This window comes from Liolophura sinensis, chromosome 9 (assembly GCF_032854445.1).
Source record: "Liolophura sinensis isolate JHLJ2023 chromosome 9, CUHK_Ljap_v2, whole genome shotgun sequence".
NCBI classification, from domain to species: Eukaryota; Metazoa; Mollusca; class Polyplacophora; order Chitonida; family Chitonidae; genus Liolophura; species Liolophura sinensis.
Window position 1 is genome coordinate 5,182,532 of NC_088303.1, and position 19,774 is coordinate 5,202,305.

General features: G+C 38.6%; 2 protein-coding genes across 2 annotated transcripts; one reads left to right on the plus strand and one right to left on the minus strand.

The window, feature by feature from the left end:
• Positions 1-251: 251 nt before the first annotated feature.
• On the minus strand, positions 252-12,629 carry LOC135475362 (cyclin-D1-binding protein 1 homolog). The gene is made up of 10 exons (XM_064755222.1): positions 12,551-12,629; positions 10,713-10,775; positions 9,398-9,477; positions 8,580-8,661; positions 7,419-7,512; positions 7,104-7,174; positions 6,066-6,142; positions 2,191-2,502; positions 1,551-1,597; positions 252-379 (listed from the first exon to the last, which is right to left on the minus strand). Exons 1-10 carry the CDS (start codon positions 12,627-12,629, stop codon positions 274-276), a joined length of 1,011 nt encoding a protein of 336 aa, XP_064611292.1. The 3' UTR covers positions 252-273.
• A 60-nt stretch (positions 12,630-12,689) lies between these two features.
• LOC135475311 (programmed cell death protein 5-like) lies at positions 12,690-18,887 on the plus strand. Its single transcript, XM_064755159.1, has 5 exons — positions 12,690-12,951; positions 14,666-14,771; positions 15,976-16,067; positions 16,622-16,693; positions 17,037-18,887. The coding sequence occupies exons 1-5, from the start codon at positions 12,886-12,888 to the stop codon at positions 17,073-17,075; spliced, it is 375 nt and encodes a 124-aa protein (XP_064611229.1). The 5' UTR covers positions 12,690-12,885; the 3' UTR covers positions 17,076-18,887.
• The last annotated feature ends 887 nt before the right edge of the window (positions 18,888-19,774 follow it).

Sequence of the window (19,774 nt, forward strand, 5' to 3'; positions counted from 1 at the left end):
AAATGTAAGCACAACACCCACTGGCATGCTCTTGAAAGGACTTAGGTTTTGAAACACACTGTCATGATTTTCTTGACAAAGAAATATGTAAATAACTTCATAGCAGTTTAAAATGACTTCATCTCATTAACTCCTGGAAAAACACACTTGTTAGACTTAACACTGTCATTTTTGGGAGATATAAACATCCATAAAACAGAAAAATCCATCAAAGCATGCCGCAGATGAAAAGACATTTGTACAGACACTTCAATCTGGAAACATCTGGCCGTGTCAGCCATCTTTTGTCGCTGCGAATATTTTGTCCAGGTTATGTTGACCTGCTGTGAGGAGGAAGTCTACCCACTGGGCATCATCCTCTGTGGTCACATGAGATTTTCTGAAACACAGATAGTTGTGTAGGGTCAACTCTGTACTCCTATCAATAACAATACTATTTCTTACAGTAGAATTATGCATACCTCAGTTGACCAAACAATTCATTACATAATTCTGAACAAGCCCATACATCATGAATTCCAGTGTAGCAATAATTCCACATTATCAACAGCCCACGCATATTGGAATAAGAATACCAAATTATCCACAGCCCAGAGGTACTGAAATAAGAATTCAACATTATCCACAACCCATGGGTATGGCAATAACAATTCCACATTATCCACAACCCATGGGTATGGAAAAAAGAATTCCACATTAGCCTATCAACAACCCACAGGTATTGGAATAAGAATTCCACATTTGCCTATCAACAACCCACAGGTATTGGAATAAGAATTCCACATTAGCCTATCAACAGCCCAGAGGTACTGAAATATGAATTTCACATTATCCACAGCCCAGAGATACTGAAATATGAATTCCACATTATCAACAGCCCACGGGTATTGGAATAAGAATTCCTCATTATTCACAGCCCAGAGCTACTGAAATAAGAATTCCACATTATTCACAGACCAGAGGTATTGAAATAAGAATTCCTCATTATCAACAGCCCACAGGTATTGAAATAAGAATTCCACATTATACACAGCCCACAGGTACTGGAATAAGAATTCCACATTATCCACAGCCCAGAGATACTGAAATATGAATTCCACATTATCAACAGCCCACAGGTATTGGAATAAGAATTCCTCATTATCCACAGCCCAGAGATACTGAAATATGGATTCCACATTATCAACAGCCCACAGGTATTGGAATAAGAATTCCACATTATCCACAGCCCAGAGATACTGAAATATGAATTCCACATTATCAACAGCCCACAGGTATTGGAATAAGAATTCCTCATTATTCACAGCCCAGAGATACTGAAATATGAATTCCACATTATCAACAGCCCACAGGTATTGGAATAAGAATTCCTCATTATTCACAGCCCAGAGATACTGAAATAAAAATTCCACATCTATCCTGAGGGATGGTAATCAGAATTTCACATCACATGAAGGAATTTAAAGAAGAATTCCACATTACTCACAGGAATTGTAATTAGAATTTCACTCTATAGGAAATAATTATAGAAATATTACAACTAAACTTACCTTAAAAACAGTAAACAGCTTTTGAGATTTTCGGCTAATTTCTGGGACTGAAACAAAGTATAAATCATAATCATACATGTAAAATGTGGCATTTTTTTTTAAGTATTTAATATTATATAAAGTTCGTTCCATACATGACTGAACATATAACACAAGTTGATCATTCTCAACTCTTTACAGCCATACATCTCTGTACAGGTAACATGGTTGTGCTGTAAGCTGCTCACCTTCCAACTCTTAACTGCCATCATACCTCTACAGGCAAAAGGATACACCAAGATGATCGCCTTTGTCCCTTTTATCTCCATACAAGGAACAGGACAAACCATCTTCAACCTTCAGAGCCAAATACAGCCTTTAATTTGGGCACCTGTTTAGCAGTCAATTATCCAATTTTCAAAATTACAAAACCTGAACTTAAAAGCCTTTTATAACAAAATATAGAGGCAAAATTACTTATAAATTTTTGTGACTATAAGGATTTTTTCCAATCACTGAAGCTAAATTTATCAGGCAATACGCCCATGAAATGGACTTTTTTTTTGACAGTATGCTGTACTTTGGGCACCTGCAAAGAATATTAAAACGTCTGTGCACTTGACGCTGACTCCTGACACCTCTTAAATATCAGGACACTCACATTTTCCTCAGCCACTCTGTCATTGATTGGGGGATACAGATTTGAGGCCAGCTCATCCACTTGTGGGCTCAGGCGTTCCACTTGGTCTGCTAGGTCATCAAACTGAGCAATGTTAGCGTCACTGTCACAATGACCATTCCGTCTTACAGCTTCACTGGATTTCTTCAGCACTGACTGACACACTTTGGTCAGTCCTAAACAAGCCTTGACCAGAGCTTTGTCATGATCTGACCATTTGTTACTGTTGTCCTCTGCCAGGATCTGCTCATTTGAGGAATCCCCAAAATCATCCTCCAGACCACTGTCCACAGCCTGATTATACAAACAGAAATTATAAACACATGTAGCCAGTTGTACAAGAATACTGAAGCCATAAATTATACACGAATCATCTACACATCAGCTTTATGTATGGTAGTGGTTCAGGAATACATGTCGTTTGTTCAGCAATACATAATGGTTGTGCAGGAATATATGGTGGTTGATCAGGAATACCTGGTGATTGTGGATGAATACCTGGTGATTGTGGAGAAATACATGGTGGTTGTTCAGATATACATAATGGTTGATGAGGAATACATGTTGGCTGTTCAAGAATACATAATGGTTGTGCAGGAATACATAGTTGTTATGGGAGAAATACATGGTGATTGTGAATGAATACATGGTGATTGTGAATGAATACATGGTGATTGTGGATGAATACACGGTGATTGTGGATTAATACACAGTGATTGTGGATGAATACATGGTGATTGTGAATGAATACATGGTGATTGTGGATGAATACATGGTGATTGTGGATGAATATATAGTGATTGTTGAGAAATACATGGTGATTGTGGAGGATTACATGTTGATTGTGAAAAAATACATGGTGGTTGTGGAGAAATACATGGTGACTGTGGAAGAAAACATGGTGCTTGTGGAGGTATAGATGGTGATTGTGGATGAATACATGGTGGTTGTGGAGAAACACATCGTGACTCTGGAGGAAAACATGGTGCTTGTGGCGGTATAGATGGTGACTGTGGATGAATACATGGTGGTTGTGGAGAAACACATGGTCATTGTGGAGAAACACATGGTGATTGTGGATGAATACATTGTGCCTTGTTCAAGAGAACAAGTACTGAGCTTGTTGAGATAAACAAGTATTGCTGCAAAGATGATTACACATTTACACTGTGTAGCACTTTATGGGAGATGGAGAGGTTGAATACTTCATGGATATAGAGATTATCACCACACTGATCTGCATGGTCGTATCTGCTCGAGTTCTCTGCAGTTGCATCGCCGTATCGACAGACCGAGGCAACCACAAAGAATAAGAGCAGATGCAACGATGCAGATCTGCACAATGTAGTGAGAATCTATTTACCATATACCTTCTATTGACACTACTTTGGGTCCTTAAAATCCAGATATTTCTTCAGACTACTTTGCTTAAACAAAGAAAATAAAATAAAACAAAGACTCAAAAAACGGTGGAAATATTTTTTATACAACATCAAATAAGTGTAGCTGCGTTTTCAAAACATAGATGCTATCTGAATGCAAGAGCTGTAATGTTTATAAAAACATTATCTCAGACCTGACAAGAGGCATTTGAAATTGAGTATAGCAGCTGTAAAGTGCGCTAAAAAAAATCAGGTCAACCACCAGTTTTAGAAGTGAAGAAGTGATTTAATTACATGTGGATGTCTCTGTGAGTTCTTGAAAGAGTTTTTCAACAAAGTGAATAGGAAGCTGAACCATGGCAGAAATTGAGGTGGAACGTGCAATTTGAAAAGGATGCACCCCGGAAAATACCAGCAGTTGTACATATTCTAGTGGCACGCTTTACATTCTGTGTAAAATTCCGTGAAACAAACAGACCACTCTGCACTGTGGAAGACGATGGGACAGCTGCATCAATTTCTGTGGATGTACTGGGTTGGGGAGGAAGAGTAACACTCGTAGCGGAGGGCTGTGTGACTGGTGCATTTGAAATGATATGGCTCATCTTTTCCTGCATACCATGAGAAGCAACAGCGTAATTATTCATACTTGCAACATTTTTGTGGCCAGTGAGTAGCATAATAGTCCTGGGACTTACGCCAGCATGAAGGAGATGGGTACATATTGTTTTGCGGCACTGTGGTTTGTCAAAAAGCCAGGTAAGTTTGATCATTTTGCCATGGTTTTCATAATTGATTTTAGGGCGTGCTCTCCCATTGGTTGGCATTTGTACCATACATTACTGCAAGCTTTTCTTTGGTAATTGATGCCAAGGTAAAATGGACTGTCGGCTGTGCCCATTTTTTGTGATCTGGTGTCCTTGTAGACTGTGCGCCTCTACCGGGCAGTCATCCTTGTTATCGAGCGAAAAATGGTTTCGGCTGGAAGGGGCGGACATGCATGTTTGGGTTTTCACCACTCCTAGTTTTAGTGTCACGTTCATTGTAGTCCAGGTATTGTCCCCTGTTCATCACATTTTAAGGTCACATCTCCCCATCTGAGTTTACGATTTTCTTCTCCTTCAGTATACATTCCTCATTTTCTGTCAGCGGTTCAGCTCTGTTTGGTCTGTTCCCTTTGCCTTTCTGTTTGAGCTCCTTGTGTTTTGAAGCAAGGATGTCACACGAAGTTTGAAATTCTTTGTCAAAAATCAAGCTATATGCATAGTTATGCTCACGTAGATAGCGTTCTATGGCCCTGTGGTAACTGGTTAGGGTGTCTGGTTCATACTCACTACCGTCATGTTTTCCCAGGGAAAGAAGGAACGATCCAACATAAATGTTCAACTGGACGGGTGGTATGTCCTCAAGTTTCCGATCATCTTCGCGAGGAAAGGTTTACAGGAACCAAGAAAATATTCTGACTACACTTTCCATCTTCCGGATAGTGGTTTTGTTTCTCATTGACACGAAAGTTGGCCTCCTATTCGGAAATGAAACCCGTTTTAAGTGGTTGTTATGGGCGTCAGTCGCCAAAATTCCCTGTTTGAAAGCATCTACTCTAGCAAGAAAATCACCGTCATAGTCGGATAGTTGCTCACTGTCCCTGTCCGACCAAAATCCGACGTCAAAATTTGGCATGTCTGAGACGCTGCTGTCCTCAGCTTCCATAATGGCGTGGTTTGCACTGGTAACACTAACAGTACAGTACAGTTCCAAAGGTAAACAGTTTAACAGTTCAGAAATCCCGAAGTAACTGAGTAGCAACAACAAACTTTTGAATGGAGAACGAACAGGAAAAGGCGAATTTAAATATTTACAGGAGAAAACTTAATATACAGATGACTTGCAAACGTCTCAAGCTAGGAAACTGGCCTGAATTAACATCAACAGCTCTAAGTGTTGCGGAATGTAATTTGACACCAAAAACCACGAAACAGATGACAAAAAAAAAATGACGAAAATATTTGAATGTAGTAGACAGTGTAGAAAAAATTTTATTAGTTTTTATGAGTCTTAATTTGAGGGAGAATAAATTGCATGCTCGTGTAAATAGGTTAGCACTGCGTGGAAATCCCCGTCAAGGACTGCAGGGCTTTCCCAGGGAAAGATCACTCGGTGCGAATGTAGTTCTGTGCGTGCAAAATGTTCAGAGGATGGTGATACAAAAAAAATATCAGGGGGCTCTGTATCAGGCGGGTAGCATGCATAGGTATATGATAAAGTACTGCCATATGTCTGCAGAGGTCAATGATGTTGCTCACCATCAAGTTTGGGTAGAGATTGTAATAGATGATAAAGATCTGTAAGTTCAAATAGCTGCATCATGAAGTGGTCAAACTCAATTCATGGATCCATAATTGTAAGATCATGCATAGCGATATTCCTTCTCCAAATCTCTTATTACAGTAAGTCAACTGTATCTACAACACCTACTTCTTGAAGTTCATCAGCTGCATCTTTTACTAGGCTGGCTGTGTCACCCAGTAGTGTTAGAACCAACTCACGATTATCTGCAACAAATGCACATTTATTTTGTTAAACATTACATTGAAGAATATTTCACTAAGACTAAGGTCAAAGACTCACAAAACCACACCAGAAATTAGCTTTAGGGGACTTGTGACTTGGTGCAGACCTTATATTTGATTTATTTTATTGGTATAATACGTTATCCTGGACTACATCATATGCAGTATTTTCCCTTAACATTTCAATTAAAAAAAAATAGATTTTTAGTGGCAAAGGTCAGAAACTGTTACTTAAGGTGCTAAATTCACCCTTTCACACTAGAATATCATCCTAACTTCCATACAAACCAGAACATATGTCTTTAAAATGAATAGAACTCTTGGAATAAGGCAAAATTATTAACATAGTCGGGGTCAAAATTTTAGTTCAAATATATTATATGATGGTTGTCTGGTTTACCAGGTCAACAGCTAGCCAACAAATCAGCCAGAGTGCCAGCAAGTTAGTCTGTCAGTGAGCCAACCAGTCATTCATCAGCCACTAATTCACTCAGCCAGCCGGCCATATAGCTAGTTAGTCAGACAGCCAGCAAGTTAGCCTGTCAGTGAGCCAACCAGTCATTTATCAGCCACTCATTCACACATCCAGCCGGCCAGCCAGCTAAGTCAGACAGCCAGCTAGGCACCAAATAAGCAACAAGCAAGCTGGCCAGCCAACTAGTCAGTCAGCCAGCCAACCAGCTAGCTAGTCAGTCAGCCAATCAGCTAGGCACCCAACAAGCAACAAGCATGTTGCCTGCCAACCAGCCAGCACTTCACTGAGCCAGCTAAGTACTCAACAAGCAAGAAGCAAACTGCCTAGCCAACCTGTCAGTCAGCCAGCAAGTGAGACAGTCAGACAGACAGCTGGCACACTACCCAACAAGGCAGCCTGCTAGCCAGTCAATTATCCAGATTTTCTTTTGCAATCCAAACAAGTGCTGTAACGTTATCGATTCCTTACCTTTAGGCAATGATGAGAAGGAGTCTGTGCATTGCCAAACACAAGCTGTGGACTTCAACTGATCGGGAGATCTGAAAATTGCATACTTAAGGAGTAAGAAATAAGACATTTTAAACCTCCTAACAAGCCACACAAGTTTTGTAGATAAATGCGTGAATTATGAAAAACATTTTCAACTCTACACTTCTTATACAACGAACACCATTAAATCAAATAAAATGTGCATTAACCTTGAAGGCAATAAAACATGAGAAAAAAAAAACAACTTGTAGCTGGTTGACAACTGACAGATTACGTGTATATCACAAGACTTACCCAAGTGATTGGGTGTTCAGAACCTGACCTAAGCCTATCACAGACTGCACCACTTCTATCACAGCATTCCTGATGGACCTTCGCAACCTCAGTCCTATTAACAGCAAACAAGTCCAGTTGTAGTATTACAGAATAAACTAACGGAATTGGGAATAAGGTCACAGCAATTAAAATTTTCATTTTATAGGCAGAATTACTTTTTTCTCCGTGTCGAAGGAGGTCATAAAAATAAAACTGAAAAATCACCTATTTTGTAGGAAATGTGAACTGTGCCTGCAATTGTTTCTGTTAAAGTCATATTTATGTTATTGGAAAGCATTGAAAAAAAATACAAAACAGAATCACTAAAAACACAATTAAGAACAGTCACAATATAAGGCAGATTTTCATTTTGTTAATATCATTTTTGGATTTTTTAGTGCTGACTTGCCTGTAAAACATAAAATAAAATTGTTGTTGCCTAATAGTTAACAAACGTATTGTACGAGGTATTCAGATTATGTAGAGAAAATAAACTCAAATTTGTAAATCATATTATATTAAACTATAATTCTTTATTTAACCATTTTATTGTTATTTAATAGAAACTTCATTTTGGCTTATTGGTGAAGAAATTGAAGTTCCAAGAGTGAATCATCCTTCGTCAAGAGTGAGTGAGTGAGTGAGTGCTTGGGGTTTAACGTCGTACTCAACAATTTTTCAGTCATATGACGACAAAGGAATCCTTAGGGTGCATGCACGTGTAATGTGCCTCCTTGTTGCAGGACGGATTTCCACCGCTCTTTTATTTAGTGCTGCTTCACTGAGACGACTTACCAAAGGCAAGTAAGCCGCCCCGCCCGAGCCATTATACTGATACGGGTCAACCAGTCGTTGCACTATTCCCTTCATGCTGAACGCCAAGCGATGAAGTTACAACTTCCTCTTTTAAAGTCTTAGGTGTGACTCGATCAAGGATTGATCCTGGATCTACCAACTGTGCTATCCGGGCCGGTTTCCTTCGTCAAGAAGTACAATACACATAAACACACACCCTGACTAGAAGCTGCTGCTTAACGAGTAAGATTAGTTTGTTTATTTAACTTGGTTGAAATAATGCACAAGTTGAACAGCCAGGAAGCAGGGTCAACAAATCAGTATATCTACATATCGGTGAAATACCTTGAGATTTTGGTAATGAGTAGAACGCAGAAACCATCATCAGAGTGGCCTTTTCTACTCTACCGATGATCTGCTCACAATGCTGAAACACAGGATCACATAGAATTAGTCAGTCTAGAGGTTCAGCCGTACAACGACGAAACGTCATTAGGTGTGTGTGTGTACATATACTGTGGCTTCTAGTGGTAAGGCAAATCCATACCACCAAAATGATGCAGCCACTGAAGTATCGTGACTAGGACTCCAATGTAACACCCCATCCAGTCACATTATATTGACACAGGGTCAATCACTCCCGTTACCTTGCTCTAACCTCTCTGCGCTGAGTACTAAGCCAGGTAAGAGAACAGCCCACATTAAAACATAATGCCATCTCCCACAACCTTACTTTCCCTGCTAAATGGGACAGCTGCGGGGACATCGCTACTGGTTGTGTCATTCCTTGTTGCATGTATGAATATATATAGCTTCTCTTTTCAAACTACATGTTGCCTTGTCTTGTTTTATATATATTGATGTATTTTCTGATAATACTCTGAAGTACACATGTTTCCTGAATATTTGTTTTCTCTGAGAAAGCCTCGGGGAAGAACAGTTTCATTGTAAACTGAACAAGCTGCCTTTGATAAATAAAGACATTATTACTATTATTATCACAGGATGTCAAAAGTTGACCAATCAGCAGACCAGGTGAACTGTCACAGCTGTTAAACTTATGCTTAACAGAAAACATTGTATAAATATTCTTGAGTACGGTGTAAAACACTGAGCAAATAAATAAATATATAAAGAAATAAATAAAAGAAAACAATGCTTACTTCCACTGGTGGCACTGGAGGCTTAGAGAATACCATGGACAACTTGGTTACCTCTGCAGATACAGCCTGGACTGATGTTCCTTTGAAAAATAACACATTACAAAAAGTAAAGAGGCAACCACAGAAGTTTTAAATTTGGAAATATATACATGTAAATTACTTCACACTCAAACGAATGCAGTGACGCCTTGCTATTTCCTGAGCAGTTGATTATTTTTCGAGAATCCACACTTGAGAGTTAGTGGTGTGAGTTGGGATGGGTGACAAATTGTAACTGAGAGCACCTTTACAGCAGTCCGTAATTCAAACCCACGAACAAAAGGCTCTAAAACATTCAAATATCTCACTCAGCTATCTGAGAAGACCAGACAGCTGTCTCCTTTTGGACGATTTTAAACGCTCGTTGTGAATCAATCCTTTGTCTGACCGACTGCTTCTTTTCAAAAATAGACAAGTATCAGTATTTAAAATGGTGCCTAGATATAATCCGATACCAAGCCGATACCGATCTTTGCTTGGGACAAACAGTCATCAGGCATGACCTACAGTGGAAACTCACACAGAACCTGTATCAGCAGAGTTACAAAAAACAAAAACAGTTACAAATTCGTGGCTGTCACAGCATACAGAAGAAACGCAAGCTACTTTCTCATTACTTATGGCTGTACGCCAACTTTAGTTGTTTCAGTTAATTGCTTTGCTATCTGGAATTGCTGCCTACCAATTCCGGAATGTGTAAGGATAGAAGGTAAGAGTATATAAATTTTAACGTCATGTTATAAACGGCCTTTGTAGAATTATGGCCACTAAACAACCTGCTGATGAACAGATATACTGGGTCTGATCAGAAGTATACTTTGAAATTTATTTTCAGAAAGATAAGTTATCACAACAAATAAAAGCCACAATAGGTATCCAAATATTTATTTACTTGACTTCTGTATCTGGCCTAAAAATTAGCCGTTAAAGCACCCCCAAATGTGAACACAAACAACAAAACATTTAGCACAATCCAATTATACCAAGTAAAAAACTATTATTTCATGTTATAGAAGAATTAACAAAAGGACAATTAGAAATACTAATACTAATAAATATTAGAAATAGGTATTATTTAGGGCAAATAGGTAGAATTTGCAGACATCACATTCAAGACCATTCTTTAACAGTCAATCAGTCTGACAGTGCAAATTAAACCATCAAAATGTTACTGGTGTACATCTAACTACAGAGCTTGATATATTTTTTTTTTATCAATTTTGAGTCATTTAATATTTTGTAGGAGTCCTCCTGAAAGACCCTGTATCATACCTACCTAACCTATCCCAGAATGCCTGCCTATCAAAGTCTGCTGAGTCACCTCTACTGGTATCTCCATCTATGAAAGACAATTTGAACAGCATTGTTTGTGATGGGGACTTCTGAAAAGCAAGTATGAACTGCCACAAGAGTCTCATTAACCAAGGGACTCTTCAAGTCACAATTTATTACAACTTTGAAACCACATTTTACAACAGAAATCCTAGTTTGCATAGTCTGCAAGCCTTTCCTCTTGTGTGACTGGGTAATTCAGATACATGTGAAAGGATAGTCTGCCACAGTTGGCATGTTTGTAATATCTGTTTAAAAATAATACAGAACAACCACCTGGAGAAGTTACACTGATGTAAACAACTCGTTATGTTAAGTCACACAGATACAATGTCTATCATTTGGTTTTGTTTACCATGGGAAAACTAGTTGCTGGATATAGATATTTATTCATCTGAACAATGCTAACACTTCACTCAAACAAACCTACTTCTCCTACATAATGGTAGTTCATTTCATACTGAGTGAAGGAAAAATGGCAGAGCCCATGCTCAAGGTAACAGCTACCTTGACAGCTATTTGACATACATGTATCTCCAGACCTAAAGCCACAAACCAAATGTTCTGGTACCTGCATGTATTTAATCCTGTAATCTCATTGGTCAAGGGTTAGTGGAATTCCACCAGAATCTGCTCATCCACCAAGACAGCTCCAATTTAAATTATCATAGAGTATTGACTTTGTATTTTATGAATTCTTTGGCCTCATAAAACATGGCTTGTTTCCAATGACCTCACATCTGAACTTTAACAATTTTCCTGATTTTTTACTATATTTTTATTTTTTAACTGGGACAATTTATGAAATAAGCTTTTTACTGTTCTTTTTTTTAACATGAGCTTACAGAAAGATTGGCATGGTCACAATCGTGGGCCCTTCTTAAAATCTGTAAAATAAATTTATTTATTTATCTATTTTACTGGTGTTTTACGTCCTACTCAAGAATATTTCAGTTATTTCGGCGGCCAGCATTATGGTGGGTGGAAACCAGGTACAGCCCGGGGGAAACCCGCAACCATCCGCAGGTTGCTGGCAGAACTTCCCACTTACGGCCGGAGAGGAAGACAGCATGAGCAGGACTTGAACTCACAGCGACCGCATCAAATGCATTAAAAGGGTCATATAGGCCTACTCAGTGGCCAAATAACATTACACACCTCACTGACTTATGCCTATACTACAACCTTTTGCAGACTCTTGGCTTCTGCCCAGGATTTAGCTCAGTTCTAGCTTTTTTTTTTAATATACTTATATTTTTCTCAATTTTTCGTTGAGTCCACCCATGTTTAGCCGTTAAGAATCACAAAGATTGACTCCAAAATTAATGAACAAAATTTGTGAGGCTGTCGAGGGTTACAATGCTTTAGCATAGGAGACAGACCCTCACTAACTGTATATGACCTGGATGTGACATACACACTCAACACTCTGATTTGCCATATTAGAAAATAAGGTAAACAATTTGTAAATACATGTACTCCATTTTAACCATTCCGTTAACTTAAAGTTTTAACTCTTTTATGTCCACGGGTAATCAAACATTACTTCAGACACATTTAACTTATCTCGGATTTATTCAACTGCCAGTCTAACCTTGCTTAACATTTTAACTTAAAAGTCCTGTTAACTGGACCATCGGTGGTGCACAATGACATGTGTCGTCTGCTTCAATTCAGGTGAGGAAATAATTCTACATTGTGAGTCAATAAGTTGAATAATGTAGTTAAGGGGGCACAAAATCCAAATTTACATGTATTAGCAAGCTGAAAACCGAAAGTTACCTAATAGTTGCCTTTCAACAAGACGTAAATTGTCGATAAAAGCAGAGAAAACATTGCACAACGTGTGTCTAGCAGCCATGTTTTGCCCAAGTGTGCCATCGCGAGCAATGTACGAGTGAAAACAGACATGCCTGAACAGCTTTTTTTTCTGTAGTTTATCAGTGTATACCACAAGAAACTGTTAATGATTACAGAACTAACAGATTTTCTTAACGATATACCCTGTCCAAACAGCGTGCTAGACGAGCATTTTTGGTGAGTTGCGGAATCGTACAATTAGGTACGAGTTTTAACATTGCTTGACGCCGTGACGACAACAACATCACTCATTGAATATGGCAGACGATGATTTGGAAGCTATACGTGCCAAAAGGATGGCTGAACTCCAGTCACAAATGGGCGTAAGTGTATGACATATATTCACTGTACATTTCAAGACGGATTTCTCGTTTGTTTTCTAAGAAACGAAACATGTCAATGCTACACAAAACACGATATCTGGACCTCGTATAACCTGGTCCGAGATCGCTCTAACGTCGAGGACCAACCCTAGAACTCTAAGTGAGTTTCATTCAAAATGAAAATGTTCTCATGTTTTCAGCTATCATTTTTTAACCTAATCATCAACACTCTTTTAATTTGCTGGTCATCAAAACCATTAGGGATACTTTTGTGACATAAATGAGTAGTAGGCCTATAGAAGCTTTAACGACAACATATGTGTAATTAAAAAAAGTCTCAACATGCTTTTTGTAGCCACATAGTCCGAGTACACTGACGGTTTGTTGAGGAATATTTGGATATGCCATAATCATGGCAGCTCAACAATGTTGTCTCATTGGTGGGGAACAGGCAGAGGCCCAAATAACCACTCCGCTTACCTCTAGCTGGTCAAATCCACATTGTAATTAACATCTCCCCTTTCAGTTGCCACACAAAATTTTGTAATGATAAACCAATAAAGTTTGACTAGCTACACATCTCCTTTCATGTCGTCCTCTCCTAACAGCAATGAAATGCATTTGAGAAGTCTTCGAACGACTACTAATATTTACGAAGTTACAGTAGAAATTCATACCTTGTGACATTGGGGTCCTACGTGGCACAGTAGGTTAGCGCGCTAGTGCAGCGTAATGACCCAGGAGCCTCTCACCAGTGTGGTTGCTGTGAGTTCAAGTCCAGCTCATGCTGGCTTCCTCTCCGGCTGTATGTGTCTCCTGCGGATTGTCATGGGTTTTCCCTAGGCTCTGCCCGGTTTCCTCCCACCATAAAGTTGGCCGCCATTGTATATCTGAAACATTCTAATCTAAAGACTAATCAAATACATAAATAAATAAGTAAATTGTGACATTGTACACATTTCTCTACAATGAATTTTTCACATAACAGTGGCTTGAAGTTCTGTTTTACACTAGCACCTCAGTACAGAGTTATAAAATATGCCACCACTCAATTATATCAGAACTTTCATCAGGTGCTTGTGAAGGCAAGATTCACAAGTGATGGTAAGAAACATTTACGGCTGTTCACGTGCATTAAAACTTCCACGTCATAAATTTATGTTCCCACTGAATGTTCCTACATATTAATTAACCTGTTGACAAAAAAAGACAATTTTAGGGTCTACTGCGGCCACCATCTTGATAACTCGTAAACTGCTTAGAAAATGTGATTTCCAAACAGAGGTGATTGCCATGGACCCTTTTGGTTCAGCGAATCTCACAACAGGTTAGTTTATTACAGAGACCACACAGTTGACATAGGTTTATGCCAGGAAAGGTTTAATGTGCATGGAAAGATGTGCTAAGTATTCCTTACTGCTGACATGTTTTGGTCCCAGGAGCCTCTAACCAATGTGAACGCTGTGTGTCCAGCGCATGCTGGCTTCCTCTCCGGTGATGCATGGAAAGGTCTGCTGACAATCTGTGGACGGTCGTGGGCTTCCTGAGGGCTCTACCAAGTTTACTCCCATCATAATGCTGCCCATGGTCTTAAAAGTGAAATACTCTTAAGTATGGCGTAAAACTCCAATCAAATAAATAAATAAATACAAGGTTTAATCCGAGGCTTCCACTATATCATCTCGTTTCATGATAAAATTTCTGTACTTTTTAGGGAGGTGGTCCATCCAAGGAACAACAAGAACAACAGAGAGCAAGGCAAGAGGAAATGAAAAATAACATTTTGTCTCAAGTCTTAGACCAGTCTGCAAGGGCAAGATGTAAGTTTAATATAAAATTCAAAAACACAGGGTTAATATGTTGGGGACATTCTTGTACATGTGCCAACATTTCTTGTGAGAAAACTTGTCTTTGCTGTAGTGTGTGTTTGCTACAATTTTACTGGGATCAACTGAACCTTGAACCATGTAATGGTTCACTACTGACTTGTTGTATGCCAGGCTTTGAAACACATCAGCAGGACAGTTTAAGTAAGGGGTTTTGGACTTTATCCTAAATTGGGAATCCAAATTAAAGTCTAAAATGCAAATTTATAAAATTTTGACCACTGATTCTAGGCTATAGTAGATGTTTAGTTTGGTAATAATTTGCCTTGTAATGAAGATAAAAGGTTTGGACTCAAGCAATAAATGGCATTGCAAAGCTGGCCCAAGGATTTTATGGAAGTGATCTAAAGTTGAAGCAGTTCTCATTTGTTGTAGCTTTTCAGGAAATTTGTCAGGTATTTGTATCTGCTGGTATTTGACAGGTGGTTTGTGACAGAGATAAACTGGACCGTCATTGTGTAGGCGATGTATTCCTGAGTACATAAATGTAAAACCACAATCAAAGAAAGCAATCATACCTCACAAGCAGAAAGCCAGCCCTGAGATACCCAGGATCTTGTCCAGCGGATTTTTATAATGGACGCTCCAGTTGCCTATAATGCCTTTTACCCCCCAAAAAGATGGTACAAACATCAAGCTATAGCCCCATCCCGCATGTCTGTTCTGAACTAATTTGCTGTTTAAGATTGGACTTTTTTTTCCCCATACTTGTGATAAGTAATATCAGAAGTCCATTACTTAGAAATATGTAACTTTCCTTTAGCTAGTTTCCACATCACAGTACATATGTTACGTCATCTTTAGAAGCTAGCACTATCTGTAGACTGAACGTGTAACCCCTGACAAAACGGTACGTAAATCAGATCAGATCAGGTGCCCTTTGGTTGTTACTTACACCCCATCCTTATAAGGCTAGAATAGGCCCTGATACAGTGTGTATTGATTTATCTGGCGGACAGCTACAGGTTGAGAAGCATATGAGCCAAGTTGATGAATCGTTTCCTCTTCCCTTTTTGTGGATCAGTTGTATTTACTCCAAAACGCTGTCTTTGACTTAATCTTTTCACACAAAACCATTTAAAATTTTGCAGGAGCACCGTATATCATAGATTTGTGGATTTGTTTTGTTTTTTTGCAGTAAACACGATCTCTTTGGCAAAGCCAGAAAAAGCACAAGCTGTTGAGAACATGTTGGTACAGATGGCAAGAATGGGTCAGATACAGGAGAAGGTAAGAGTCACCCAAATCATCAACTGCTATATTTATACAATTTATTACATTGCGGTCCAGCTATGTTTGACCAGGGAGATATACCTGTATATTTGTGTTGTGTACATAGGAACAAAGAGATAGACAGACAGAAAAAGAACATACAGCACTCTAGTATACATATATGTTGTGACCCATTTACAGATTTTTACATGTGCAATGTGGTTATTCCCCTGTCCTCTGGTTATAAAATTAGCCATGGGCTAGGGAGACTAAATGTGTTCGTCACTACCTAAGTCTATGAGGTCACTGGTTCAATCCAGACCTTGGCGGGGCTCCATTCCGTTTCCCTTACCCTTATAAAACAGGGTCACCTGCTTAATAATTAAAAAATTGTCAGCATGTCCTAAAACAGCAACCAAATGAATCTAGTTTTTGTGTAGAATGAAAAGGCTTCTGGTTTAAGTGTTTTTTTTTGTGTATTGATAAAACAAATTGCATAAATATACCTGCATGATCTTTGATTGTGTTGATGTTCTGTGTAAAAGCAAGGATTTAACAATTATCATTTTCAGCTCAATGAAGATCAGCTGAAGGGATTATTAGGACAAATCAGTGAAAAAACACAGAAGAAAACAACAGTTAAGGTGAGTTTTACTTTTTCCAAAATTCACAAGTTGTTCCTGTTGTGTCAGATATGGCTAAGCTTTCTCAGGTCTGTGGTCTGCACAGATGCCATTAGGCTATAGAACGGAACGGGCAGAGTAAACTTGTAGCAGGCTGCTAAAAGCTGTCTGTTTTTGTCCTTAATTAGGTCACATTGGCGTTATCTAAGAATAATTATCCAAGAAAGACAATCATAATGTTTGGCATTTCACTGGCTTTGTTGTGAAATGACAACAGACCAACGACATTAAACCCCTAGCTACAAATGAAGCTAAATGTGAAGAAATGCAGTTGACGGTTGTTAACCTGATGTTTCTGTTTTAGTTTAACAGAAGGCGTATGGATGATTCAGATGACGACTGATGTAGCCCAATATCAAATCAAATTTACACCATTCAGGAATTCTCATTGGAATGTGAATGCGGGTGTCAAACTGTGCTACTATGCAAAATGACATGCTGGAGATATTTGAAGGAGTACATCCCGATTCATCAGCACTCTAGTGTGACTATGAATGATGTTGTCAGCATTTTGATGTGTTTGGTTATAAAACAGTTTTCCAGCAGAGATAAACTTTAATGACAAATCGTTCATCTGTGCATGTTTTAATGCATCATATTTTATAAATGTAGGGTTATGTGACCCAAGGCCATTCAAAAAAGGAACTGAAATAAAGTTTCAATTTTTTGTGTAGCAGGGCATATTTTTCAAGAAGTTAATGACTTAAACTGGATTGAAAGCTTCTTTGAGATTCGATAAATTTGTAATGACAGTTTAAAGAAGTATGTGTATCGTTTTTATTTTTTGTTTTGAGGTACTTTTGATTGAATTGAAAACTGGAGATACTTTCTAACTTGTGCCATATTATTCTTCTTTTGTCAGTTTATTCCCACTTTTCACTCTGTCAGTGGTAATTACCGGTATTATCATCATGAAGCTGAAAATAAAAACTTTCAAATTTAGAAGCCAGGCACGAACTTTACTGGAAGATGGGGCAGGTTAAAGGCAAAAAAAAAACCAACCACAGTAAAATGAAGTATATATCAGATGAAAGACCATTAAACATGGCCCAGGAAAATAATTCAGTGTATTTTTTTGAGTTTTCCAATTGTCTAAAATGTGTAATGCATTAGAATCTAGTGGTCTGTAGTGATACATTAGAATCTAGTGGTCTGTAGTGATACATTAGAATCTAGTGGTCTGTAGTGACCCAGAGGCTGTAAGTGACGTCACATCCATATTTTTTGCTTGACAGTGTTCATTAAAACAACCATTTTGCCAGTGTATTCATACACTGTATATACATATCTGTATATTTAAGCATTTATAATGATGAAATCTAGCAGTCTGTGTGTGCTAAGTGGCAAAAAACTGATGTGATGTCACTGGTCACAAAAGGCCACCTTAGAATCCCAAGTTTCAAATGCATTTAAAAAAAAAAATAAATCCATATCTTGCAGACGGTGTTTGATGATCATCGTCTGGTAGATACTTCATGTTTTTTGTGTCTTCTTTGCCTGTAAGTGTTGTTAGGGATGTACTTTAGGAGAATGAAGATAATAAATAAACAGGATCAAGTTATGAGATTGAAGTCTATATACATGTATGTAAGTGACAGGACTTACCAGTTGAGGATTTGAACCAGCGATCTTTGGGTTTGGAGTCTAAGCTTCTACCACTAAACTGAAGGGAAATTACCTCCAGCTGGGAGGTAGATAGCGCTTATGTATCACTCTGTTACATGAACAGCTGTATATTGGTCTGGTTATTGTGTCATGCCTACATGAAGGTGTGCCCACCAAGAGGAAGCCACATACCACATATCACCTATACTCACTTAACATTGCGAACTGTAGTACAAAAAGTGATTATTTGGTGAAAAATTTTGTCAAGTTATATGTGAATTACTGTTTGTCAGAAAATTTCACATCTTAAAGCGTTCAGTTGGTGAAAAAATTCTTTAAATTATGTGAGTTACTATAGCTGAATTGGCTGACTAGTGTCCGTCAAAGCGTCTCATAATAGCTCAGGTGACTCTAATTTCACATCATGTATTGAGGTTTCTTATTTTAGATCATTACAATGTCAAGGTAAATTTTTTCACAACTTGTTGTCTGTAACCATGTGTAAGACATTGTGTAAATGTATGGCTTGTGTGGAATAAATTGTGCTTTTTGTGATAATTTGGGGTCCAAACATGACCATTTCTAAAGGGGTTGTAGGGTGTAGCCCAGTGAGTAGGATCTACAACTACCCTCAAGACAGGGATTCAACCCCAGCCTGCAACACACAATTTGTAGATTTCCTTGCACTCATTGTGCTAAGGGACTTTGGAGACAACAAGTGGTCAGCAATGTTTATGAGGCCATTAGTGCAGTCTTTGCGAGCCACACTTGTCCTTAGCTATTACAAAGTCACAGCCTGTGTGTCGTGTGGGAAAGTTTGTCTGTAGCTGTATGGGGTTTCCCTCGGGCACTCCTCAGCCTACAAAACTGCCCCACCATCATATACATGTTAATGGACAATTCTTGAGTATGGCATAAAGCAGCGAGTAATACATCGGTTTCTCAAGTGAAAGTGACAATTACTGTAAAGATGCAGCACAACACGATGATGAGTAATACTGTCTTTTGTGTTGCTGTTCAATCTTATGCTTGAATGAGACATTTGAACCTTAACTGACGGGAGTATCTTGGTTCTCGCGGGTGAAGTTGGTTGCTTTGTCTAGCTGTCAAGTGTGATGATATTTCACCTGATCTGTGCCTCTGTGCATGTAAAGAATAGCAATAAAACCTACAAAACAAAAGCAATGACCTGTTAACCACCAATGGGTGAACTTTACAATGAGAACACTTGAGTCACCGGCTGTAGCCAGCTCAATGGTCTGCAGCCAATTGTACAAGAAACAGGTTTTAGGCTAATAACAGCCTGATTCCTTGTTGTGAAGTGTGAAAATTTTCCATCAATTGGAAGCAGGACTTGAGTAATATATCTGCTTTTACAGTCACATCCATTTATCAATGTGTTGATGGCAGACTTTCCACATACGACCGAAGAGTAAG

Excerpts from the sequence above, each read along its gene's own strand:
- LOC135475311 (XM_064755159.1), top strand. The coding sequence starts at position 12,886 with ATGGCAGACGATGATTTGGAAGCTATACGTGCCAAAAGGATGGCTGAA. Across the intron at positions 14,772-15,975 it reads CCAGTCTGCAAGGGCAAGAT|TAAACACGATCTCTTTGGCA; the intron begins GTAAGTTTAATA and ends GTTTTTTTGCAG. Across the intron at positions 16,068-16,621 it reads TGGGTCAGATACAGGAGAAG|CTCAATGAAGATCAGCTGAA; the intron begins GTAAGAGTCACC and ends TATCATTTTCAG.
- LOC135475362 (XM_064755222.1), bottom strand. The coding sequence starts at position 12,629 with ATGGCTGCTAGACACACGTTGTGCAATGTTTTCTCTGCTTTTATCGAC. Across the intron at positions 10,776-12,550 it reads TGTTGAAAGGCAACTATTAG|ATGGAGATACCAGTAGAGGT; the intron begins GTAACTTTCGGT and ends TGTCTTTCATAG. Across the intron at positions 380-1,550 it reads AGCTGTTTACTGTTTTTAAG|AAAATCTCATGTGACCACAG; the intron begins GTAAGTTTAGTT and ends TCTGTGTTTCAG.